We start from the raw sequence: 11,686 nt of genomic DNA on the forward strand, positions 1-11,686 counted from the left end.
ATCAGCAGACAACATAAAAGGTTCATCATGCACTGTAGTTTATTAATCTTTTCTCATGCTCATCCCAATCTTTTCTTCTTAAATCAGGGTTAAAAGTTTTGTATGAAGTGGGAAAGGTTCAAGGGACACATTAAAAATTGGCCAGGGAGGCAGTAGTGGGAAATCAAATGCATACCCTAAAATATATCATAGAGGTTGAGACTATGACCAGTTTTTACATGGAAAACATTAGTGAAATCTTTTCCATCTCTTGAGGGAAAAAACTGGAGGAAATACAGAAAAAAAAACACTTCATTAAGAAAAGGAGAAAGATGATTAATATTTTGGTGCAAAATTTAAGATCATTTTCACCACAGGATAAGGCATCTTCCTTCAGGCATTTCAGATTCAACTACCTTAGCCTCTCTAATTGCCAAGACTATAGTTGACAAAGGCCTTAATACTTTTTTAAAGTGAAGACAAGGAAGGAATTGGGAAGACTTGAATAGATTAGGTTACAGATCCTGAATGGTAGTGTACATATATGTTATATTAAAAATTATTTAAAATGATTAAACCCTAAAAAGTAGCACAGTTATTTTAACCTTTAACCCATCAGTTATATTAATCTTTAAACTAAGTATTCCAATATATATGGCCTTTGTTTTTATGATGTGCTCATGATTCTGCTGTATTTTTCCTAAAGTTAAATATCACTGTAGAGGTATAACCCACATTTTCCTTTATGAAGGAGTTGTACTGTAGGAGCCATAACTGAAAAAAAGGTTTGAAGAGAGGGCTTTTGGGGAGTTGACTTGGCCACTTAGGGCCTATGAAATGCTCATGTTTATATGGTCCTCTGTGTTTAAAAGGCACCCATGATCCACTAGAGCCACCTCAATTCCTAGTCTCTAAAGGACTGTGTAAAAATTTCAGAGAGGTGGATTTCAGCTCAAGGTAAGGAAAAATTATCCAAAAGTGGAATGAATTGCCTCAGGAGGTAGTAGTTCCCCATCACTGGAGGTCTCCAAACAAAGGCAGCACTATTACTCATTGGATGAACCCTGAGGTCTCCTTCAACTCAGATTCTGTAAGGAAGATGATTCCAGATAAATGTTTTTACGAAGATTTGATTTTCCTGCAATGGTCTCTCTTCACAAGTACTTGATTCTGAAGAAAGTGCAGCAGGTCACACATATGCCACATTCGGCAGATTCTACTCTATCTCTTCTTCTTGGTTTCCTTCTTGGACTTTTTACTTTGGGAAGGAGCAGCCCCCTTTGGCTTCTTGGTCATCTCAAACTTTCTTGGCTCAAAATGTCCCCCTTCCTTCAATGGAGAGAAGAGAAAGAAATAGGATTTTACTGATCAATTAAATTTGGAATTTTCATAGTTAAGCCAACCTAGGAGAGGCTAACTTGAAGCAGAAGATAAGCAGAATTCAAGCTGATTAGAAGAAGGGAAAGACTTGTCCAAATTCAAACAGAATAGTTTCCAGAAATTGTGCAGTACATTTGTGTATAGTTAGAAAATGTCTGATACTACATCAGGTGTTTTTGCTTAATTGTTATTGTTTAGTCTGGAAAAGGAAGGGAAAATTTTCCAAGAAATAATTATGATACCAAGACAATGACAAAAGTAAAAATTATTTCTTTTAAAAATACAGAAACAGGGCAGCTAGGTGGTGTAGTGGATAAAGCACTGGCCGCACTGGCCCTGGAGTCAATAGTACCTGGGTTCAAATCCGGTCTCAGACACTTAATAATTACCTAGCTGTGTGGCCTTGGGCAAGCCACTTAACCCCGTTTGCCTTGCAAAAACCTAAAATAAATAAAAAATAAAAATATAGAAATTAGGGCAGCTAGGTAACACAGTGGATATAGCAAGGACTCTTGACCCGGGTTCAAATGCGACCTCAGGCACTTAATAATTGACTAGCTTGTGACCTTGGGCAAGCCACTTAACCCCACCTTAAGTTTTTGCAAGGCAAATGGGGTTAAGTGGCTTGCCTAAGGCCACACAGCTAGGTAATTATTAAGTGTCTAAGGCCGGATTTGAACTCAGGTACTCCTGACTCCAGGGCCAGTGCTCTATCCACTGTGCCACCTAGTCGCCCCAAATAAATTTTAAATTAAAAAAATGTTGGAAGCTCTTAATACACAAATGTGAAATTTGTGCAGCTTTTATTCATGTGGTTCTGTTGACCCAATAGCCTCCTATTCTTTCCTCTTGACCTTTCATTCTCTTACCCCTCAACATGCAGAAATCTCCATATGGCTAAGGATTCCTTTGTGTGTATGATTGATATCATATTGCTTGCCTTCTCAATGTGTAGGGGAGGGGTTGGAGGGAAGGAGATAATTTGGAACTCAAAATGTAAAAAAAAAATGTTAAAGATAAATAGATAATGAAAAAATATTTCTTTTTGGCTAAATCCTAGACCTGGAAAAGATCTTAGAAGTCACCAAGACCAGTCCTGATTTTTCAAAATAAGGAAGCTAAAATCTTTACAGGGAAAGTGATTTAACAAAGGTAGCAAGACCAAGATTAGAATTCAAGTCTCCTGATACTTAGGTTATTGTTCTTCCAGTTATATTTGTGCAGTTTCTTCACTCTGTCTCACCAGCCATGTCCAATCACTATCTAAACAGGTTCTCTATACCAGAGTTATGGATTTCTATTCCTTTACTGCCACAGGCTGATTGATTCCAAGAGAGGCAGAAAAAAAGAAGCAGATTATATATTTTCTACTATATGGAAATGGTTCCTAAAACTCTGCTAAAGAGGATCCACAACAAAAGACCTTCAGAATGAAAAATATTTATGGAGCCAATCCATCCAATACATACAGACTATCCTGCTTTCCAGAAAAATCCATGAAAAAATTATTTGTAATGCATTCTGGCTGAATATATAGTTGACTTCTATAAGAGAAGTTAGATTCTAGTGTTTCTGAAGCTTGAAACTATGCCTTTGCAGCCTCCTGAAACTAATTTGTAGTTGCATGGTCTCTTGAAAATAAGATCTGATTTACTCTCTAAATGTTATAATTCATGCAGGAAAAAAAATCACAGAAATGTGCCAGCATTCTCATGGGAATAAAGCAACCTGCTCTGTTTTTCATGGGGAGAGAGTTTGCTACCTTATATAAACCACTGCTGTCTTCTAATGTTCAAAATGAGATGACTCAACAAAGCTGGAGTCAGAGTTGTCTAGAATTCCATTCAGATTAAAAGGCAGGAGCAACCATTTTTGTGACCATGGTAAAGTATTTCTTGTTTATCATCTTGTAAATCTAATATCTTGTTCCTAGCTTCTCTAACAATGTAGAGTCTATGTGTACAAAAATGTACAGAGGGCACACACGTATTCCTTTGTGCACATAAACATGTCCATACATTAGGGATTAAAAAGAGGTCAAAGTATATTAATTCCAATTAATAATCAATTTAAATTAAATATATAATCAACTTCTAAATTTCTCTTGTTCTCAGTTTATGCTTGAGTCTTTAAAAGTCACTAGTCATAAGGAATAAGTTTAGGAACCCACCCCTAGAATTTTCCAAAGATCTTTGGCACCAGAAACATTATCATAACCTTTGTAATGGTCCCCCTTTTTCTGCAAGTCCTTTACCCTGAAAAACTTGCTTGAGTAGGAGCTATTTATATATAGGTATTTCACCAAAAAGAGCCATTCTTTTTATGAATCCTAGTGAATTTTTCCTGCAATGGAAGAAATATAGCAGCAAGCTCTAAGAATCTATTTTATCAGTTCAAAAGATCCTAATCTGGGATTCATGAATCCATAAGAGGTCTGTGGATAGATTATTTTATTTTATTTTTTTAGGTTTTTGCAAGGCAAATGGGGTTAAGTGGCTTGCCCAAGGACATACAGCTAGGAAATTATTAAGTGTCTGAGGTCGGATTTGAACTCAGGTACTTCTGACTCCAAGGCCGGTACTCTATCCACCACGCCACCTAGCCGTCCCATGTGGATAGATTTTAGACAGGTATGTCTAATTCACGGGCCACATGTGGACCTCACAATCCATGTTTTATGACATTATTACATTTTATTATACTCACTGGTAATATGGGTTATGTTATACTCCCTTCTTCCCTCTCCCTTACCCATTAAGCAAGAAAAACAAAACCTATTACAAATGTGAAGTCAAGCAAAATAAATTCCTACATAGTCATGTGGGTGTGGGTGTATATATATGTTTCAGCCTTCATTTTGCATCTAATACTTCTCTATATGCTTTATCATGAATCCTGGAACTATGGTTCGGTCCTCTGCTCTGATCAGTTTCCTAAGTCTCTTATTTACTATAATGTTGTAATTTCTAGTATTTATTCCTCATAACTCCTTCTTTCCCCCACCTCCTGACTCCAAGATTCTGCCTTCTGCTCTCTCTACTCTACTAAACTATTCCCTTGAATGGCCTTTTTACTCAGTCTTCATTCAGGACCTTTGAACATTTATACTGACATCTATGATTTTGTGTTTCTTTAGTACACTAGACAAAAAAATGCTGGGAATCAGTGATTGGAGGAAAAAAGTCTACAATGAGTGTACCAATTTTTAAAGCTTGTAAGTACTCTGAATAACTTAAGTGTGATTAAAAAACAAAATCACACTAAAATATTTCCTTTGTTTCATCTCTTGCAAAATAAAATCTCTAAGCCTTTGGCTTAATGAAAAGGTAAAATTATTTTAGTAATTAAAATTGACTTAAAATTTCATTTAACTTTATTTTTTGTGTTTTGTGGCAAGATATGTCTTGTTCTGATGCATTAATCGATTCTCTACTCTGCCTCCCCATACATGCATAGTACCTTCCCATAAAAAAATTAAACAATATCCTAATAGAATGATTGTAGTAACAATTATTATTTGCTTTTCAGTTTTATAAAACTAGCTCTTTCTTTCACTCTGAAAAAGAGAGAGACCGGAACTAAGGAGAAAGTATGTATGTATGTTGGTGCCAAAGTGCTACAAAAAATTTTGACTATATAGGCAGTTTGGACAAAAGGAAAAATGTTTAGATATTTTGGGCCTCTAGATAAAAATCACTTGTTTATGTTCTAAAATTCAGAGAAGTCCATAAATTCAGCATTACAAGGGATCTCAGTCAGTGGTAGGATTCAAATAAATTAACAACCAGTTCTCTGCCCTAATGACCATTTTAAGTATATAAAAAGATATACTGAAAGGTAGTTTAATATCTCATGCATTTAATACTCAAATAAGAACAATAAAAGAGGTACACAAAACCAGATTATGAAAGCAGCCATGTGACCATTATAGCAGCCAATGTTGAAACATATGTATGACCAAAACTCATTCTACTTATTCTAACTCTTTTTTCTTCTATTTCCATGGCTTCTGAAATGGGCAATAATATAACCCTTGAAATCTATATTTCTTTTGGTTCACTGTGTCCCAGTTTCCTATTGATTTCACCATTCAGGAAACACCAACGCATTCATAATATCTTGGGAGAATTTAGGGCATAACACAAAATGAAAACAAATGACAGCTTGTCACCCCCTGGTTGTTTGGCACTTTTTCCCTTTATATTATATGTTTATTTACTGAAGCAATAAAAATGAGAGAATTAAAATGTAGTATTTCATCAAAGGTACAATGAATTTTAAGAAATGAATAAATATTACAAGCAGTTTCATCAATTTTTTTTTTCACCTATGGATGGAATGAACAATATTACGAGTACTTTGAAAATGCTGTTGCACAGATGAACATTAAAAAAGAGTAAGGAATATAAATTTGTGATTTCTACATTAAAGAGAACCTTGATTACAAGTGCCATTTTAACAACCTGTTCACCAATCTCAACATAAAATTAGGTATTGGTTCTGCCAAACTGGTGCAAACTGACTGAATCCACTACTTATCTCAGTGGTTATTTAGTACTACTCACATCTGAAAAAAACTTTTATTTTTCAACTTAAAGTGATCATCAAGCCTTCCCTCTAAGGTCTCCAATGAGAAGAAAAACTAGAATTTTCTGAGGTGGCCCATATCATTTTTGGAGAACACAACTATTAGGAACTTTGTCTTAAACTAGAACCCAAATCTCCTCTGTGCAGTTTCCATCTGATACTCCTAGTTCTGCCTTGTAGAGCCAAGCAGAACAAATCAAACTCATCTTTCAAATTAGGTTTTCTCTTTCCAGGATATCATTGATTTCTTCAATATATATATATAGCATTCCCACAATGGCATTCCCCTCAAAACAGCCTTAGATTGTGTAAGCTTTTTTGGCTGTCACATAACAATGCTGACTCAGACTAAACTTGAAATCCACAAAAGTCCCCAGATCTTTTGCAGACAAAGTGTTATCTAGTCATGCCTCCTTCACCTTATACTGATAAATTTGATTTTTTGAACCCAAGAGTAATACTTTTCATTTGCTCCTATTAGACTTAGCCAAATGTTGTAGCTTGAAAAAAGTTTTTTGGACCTTAATATCCAGGTATAAGTGATGTCTTCCAGCTTGTTATTAATTAACCCTTTCTTTTCCTCCTTATTCTTTCCCTTAGTACAATTATACAATTCACTTTCCTTTAGTACAGCTAGACAGTTCACTAGTAATCTAAACACTTCTGATTCTATTTCTCTGTCTATAGTACAAGAATATTAAACACCTTGCTTCCCTGAGGCTCTCATGAGAATTCAGTCCATTACAAGAACAATAAAAATGATGGAAGTATGTCTTGCATGGATTAGACACTTAGTAAATATTTACTGAATAAATTATTTTTTAACATATAACAATACATACTATCTATGAGATACGAACAAAGCAGGATGAGATATGATGTCCTATGGATACCTACAACTTAATTTGGGGAAAGAGGGAAGCCCCAGGAATGAGCATCACAGATCTACTTTTTTCCTGAATATAACATGTATATGTAGGGAAATGAAAAATTATAACAACACTCTCTTCAGTTTTCCTAATAATAATCCTGAGGCAGGTACCATATAAATAATTATCCTTCATTTTACAAATGAGAATAATGAGGTTCACTGTGGCGAGGGGACCTGCTCAAACCCAGGGCTTTTCCCTCTATTACAAGATGCTTTTTATTAACAATGAACATAGTTAAAACTAGGAATTCATGAATTATTTATATTCATGGTCAATATCCATGATATTTTTATAGTAAGCATTTCAAAGATAGACTAAATATGTAAAGCCTACCACTCCTGACTGTAAAAAAGTTAACCCTCCCTCTCCAAAAAAAAATTACTTACCCCTTCATGAGACTTTGAAATGGGGAAGATTATGGCCAAGACACAGATAAGCTGAAAGATGGCCCCCAAAAACAATCCATAACGAAGAAGATTCTCTAAGAAAGTGGGTTCCGGGACCTCAGGAGGAGAGAAGTTCAGCTCAGCAGCCATGCCAAAAGCACTTCTTGGTCTTCCTTTTATGGCACTCAAGTAGTTAAATTCTAAATTAAAGCAAAACAAGTTTCAACAATGTCATTTTCTGCTAAGAGAAATAAAGTACTATCATCTCCCAAGGCATTTAGGTAATAAATGAACACATCTGTGAATGCCTCACAACAGGAAAATCACAACACATTGTTGTGTAACTGGAAGGTGACAAAATTGATTTTATTTTTAAGACATTTTAACAACATTCATTCACTCAATAATTGTTTATTAGGTGCTTATTTTATGCAAAGGATAGTTTGGGGGGGGGGGGGGAGAAGATATAATGCAGTCCTGCCCTTATAAAACTTAACAACCTAGGCAAGAGGAATAAGACACTTACAGAAATGTGAAATACTATTTGATGGAGTAACCAAACTAAATAATCATGGATGTTTCAGTTATTAAAGCAGGATCACATGGTAATAGATAATACAAAAGTAGAATTACCCTACATACAATCAGTTTTAAAGATAGTACCAAGGTTTCAAATGTACATAACTATGTGAAAATGGTACCATTGACAAGAGTAAGAAAGTCAAACGAAGGAATTAGTTCTGGAGGACAAGATAATTAGATTCAGCTTAGACACATTTTTAGAGTTTGAGGAATTGCCAAGATATTTCAGCAGAGATAGATGTCCATGAGAAAGTTGGAAATGAACATCTGGAACCCTGGAAGGACTGGAGCTGAAAATAGAGAGTGTTCTAAGTCTTATTGTAGTTTTAAGTTATTTAAACTATCAAAGCTTAAAACTTTGAACTTTAAAACTTTTGGGATACCTAATATAGCTTGGGAATCATCTACAGAGGAGCTAATAATTATCACAATTTATTTAAGCACTTTATTCATATCAACCCTGTGAGGTACACTGAAAATATCATTATCCCCATTTTTGGATGACATAAATGAGTCTAATTCAATGAATTGTCCAAGGACACAAACAAAAAGGTAATCAGAATTCAAATTTCAACAGTTTCTTCTAACTCCAAACTTGATACTCATTCCTTTAGCACCATACTCTCCAGGAATAGCATGACAATTCACATGATAACTAAAACCGTAGGTGTGGAAGAATATGTCTTAAGACAGTCTCACTTTATGGGACTGAGAGGAGTCAGTGAAGAGATCACAAAATCCCACAGCTGAAAGGGGTTCAGCAGTCATCTAGTTCAACTTAAGTATGAAGATAAATTTCCTTTAAGACAATAGTAAGGCATTTAGGTAAGGTGCTACAAGGTTTTTATTTAATATAGGTTAACTCATTTGATCCTCACAACTACCTTAGGAAGTAGGTGCTATTATTATCTCCATTTTATAGATGAAGAAAGTGAGGTAGACAAATTAAGTGACTTGCCCATAATCACACTACTAGTGTTTGAGGAGTCTGAACTTGGGTCTTTCTATGTCCAAGGCCAGTGTTTTATTCCCTATCCCAATAAACCACCATGATAAATTATACTCTCAATAAATGGCCACTCCATCTTCACTTGAAGAACTTTAGTTTCCACAAGTAGTTCATTTCATTTTTTGGATAGTTCTATTTGTTAACAACTTTTTTGTAGCTTCCACCCACTGAATGTAATTCTGTCTTGTGGAGTCAAGCAGAATGAATCTATTCCTCTGCTACATGACAATTCAAACACATGAAAACAGTTATCATGCCCCCCTGAAGTCTTCTCTTCTTCAGAATAAATATTTAATGACAGGACACAATACTCAATGCAGTTTAAGACTATATTAACTTCCTCATCTACAATGTCACACGACTTATTTTGAACTCCAGGGTATTGAACCTTCAAATCTTTCCCACCACATGGTCGACTTTGGAAATAATCCTCCTTTGAGAGACAATGCCCTCACTGGCTCAGGGAACATGCAATGAAGCTAAATGACCTGTCATATTCTAGACCCAATCTCCCTCTTACTAAACTGCATAATCTTGGGCGACTCACTTGAACTACTTCTGTTCCTTCATTTATAAAATGAAGGTAACAATAAATTCCTGACCCACCTAAGGGTTATTTTGAGAAAATGCTTTGAAAATATGAAAAGGACAAACTTTATCAATCTAGTTGAATCCATTCTGCCTCATTTTTTTTTCTTTCCTTCTTGACAGACTATCAATCTATCAGCATGGTTTATACAGAGAAATCAATTTAGTGTAAGGAAAAGTAAAAAAATTAAAAGGATAGAAAGTTGTGTTTGGAAAACAGTTTTATAGTTCATGATTTTACAGATTATTGGCTTAGACAACCAAATTTCATTGATGACTACTCAAAGATCAAGTTAATTAATCCAAGAAAATCAAAATGTCTCTTCTTTTAGAGTCAATGGCACATTTTTCTGAACATTCTCAGTAGATCTTCTTTAGAAGTTGGCTGCTAGAATTAGGAGAACATTGTACACTTTAACAACAGTACTGTGAGAGAAACAACCATGCTGGATTCAGCTCCTCTTAACAGTTTAGTGATCAAGGACAATCCTGCGCACTTCTTAAAATTTCTTCTATGTTTTTTCTTTCTCTCATGCTTCCCCCCCCCCTTTATTTCTGATTCTTCTTTCACAATCTGACTAATATGGAGATATGTTAAACACTACTGTACATGTACAATCTGTATCAGATTGCTGACATGGGAAGAGGAGAAAGGAGGAGGGGTAGGAAAATATGGAACTCAAAAGCTTACAAAAAAGATGAATGTGGAAAGCTATGTCTATAATTGGAAAAAATTAAATTAAATTTAAAAAACAGAAGTTGGGGGCGGCTAGGTGGCACAGTGGATAGAGCGCCGGTCCTGGAGTCAGGACTACCTGAGTTCAAATCCAGCCTCAGACACTTAATAATTGCCTAGCTGTGTGGCCTTGGGAAAGCCTCTTAACCCCATTGCCTTGCAAAAACCTAAAAAAAAAAAAAAAGTTGGCTGCCAGACCTTGGGTTTGTCAAATGAACAGAAATTCCTGGCATGTTAGTACTCAAAATGGGCCTTAGGACATAGAAATTGAAGACACAAAGCAAGAAGCAGTGTAGCATAAAGGAAAAAACTCATGGAATCAGGAAAATGGAGTTCAAGACTGTTCTTCCACTCACTAGCCTCATGAACATGTCAGGTAGCTTGGTGACACAGCAGATACAGCTCTGGACCTGTGGTCAGAAAGACCTGAGCTTAAATCCAGAGTCAGACTAGCTGCAGGATCCTGGACAATTAAGTCCCTTAACCTTTCTCTGCCTCAATTTCCTCATCTGTAAATGGGAATAATAACAACTGTAACGTGTTTTGCAAAATGTAAAGCCCCTTACCAATACATGCTACCGGCTGTTAGTTTTAATAACCCTAGTCCCTTCTCTTCCCCGCTGCCTCCCCTCGCCGGGCCTCTTTCTCCCGCCTCCGGCTCCCTGCCAACTCTAATATCCGATGTGGTCCTCAGGACACGGCACACTCCACCGATGCCACAAGGGGCTTGAGATGCCAGGATTCAGGACCTGGCAGGAACCTTCACACCGCCTCCTCATTCACTAGAAGAAAGACCCCCGGGGCCAAGAAACTATCCAAGAGCCCCAAAGGCACCGAACCCGGGCGGGGGGCCCTGGGGGGGAGGGGGCGTGTCGGGTTTCGGGCCCAGGCTCGTCTTCTCCCGCCAACCGAGCCCCGCCCAGGCGCCTCCCGCGCCGGCCTCGGCACCCCCCCGCCCCCCGGCTTCCCGGGGACCCCCGGGCTCGCTCACCCCGCAGCTCCGGCTTGCAGCCCCAAGGCAGGCCGATCACTCACCGCCCCAGAGCCCCGGATGCCACGGCCGAACCTCCCTCCGGAAGTGAGGCGCGGCTCCGCCTCCCTCCGGGGCACGCACCGGAAGTTACGTAACCCTTAGCAACCGGGTCTTCGGAGCCCGGGAGCGTCGCTAGGCTGCCGGTGGAGAGGGCCCGGGCCTTTGGGCTTTTGTTTACATCTGGGAGAGGAGCCAGAGGCAGCTTCGTTTTACAGGCCGGGAAACTAAGGCCCAACACGGAGACGCGGCAGACTATGAAAGCGAGAATTTCCCATGTTTATTTTTATTTGTTTTTATGAAGTTGAAGAAGGTGGAGGAAATACCGCTTCTTGTGTGGGCAATTCATGTGACTGCTACATACCTCAGTTTCCTCAACTTTAAAAATCTAAATCTTTTTTTTGCCTTTTTTTTTTGTTTTTTGCAAGGCAAATGGAGTTAAGTGGCTTGCCCAAGGCCGCACAGCTAGGGAATTAT

The 11,686-nt window shown here is 37.5% G+C and overlaps 1 protein-coding gene across 2 annotated transcripts; it reads right to left on the bottom strand.

Annotated features, from left to right (window-relative positions):
* Positions 1 to 11,260, bottom strand: MANBAL (mannosidase beta like). Of its 2 annotated transcripts, none has more exons than XM_074211940.1 (3): positions 11,171 to 11,260; positions 7,265 to 7,464; positions 1 to 1,308 (listed from the first exon to the last, which is right to left on the bottom strand). In XM_074211940.1, the coding sequence occupies exons 2-3, from the start codon at positions 7,412 to 7,414 to the stop codon at positions 1,201 to 1,203; spliced, it is 258 nt and encodes an 85-aa protein (XP_074068041.1). In that variant the 5' UTR covers positions 7,415 to 7,464; positions 11,171 to 11,260; the 3' UTR covers positions 1 to 1,200. The 2 variants fall into 2 exon arrangements, with proteins under 2 accessions (XP_074068041.1, XP_074068042.1); XM_074211941.1 differs by having other exon boundaries at positions 11,215 to 11,253.
* Between the last annotated feature and the right edge of the window lie 426 nt (positions 11,261 to 11,686).

The sequence above is a fragment of the Macrotis lagotis genome, chromosome 1 (genome assembly GCF_037893015.1).
Source record: "Macrotis lagotis isolate mMagLag1 chromosome 1, bilby.v1.9.chrom.fasta, whole genome shotgun sequence".
NCBI classification, from domain to species: Eukaryota; Metazoa; Chordata; class Mammalia; order Peramelemorphia; family Peramelidae; genus Macrotis; species Macrotis lagotis.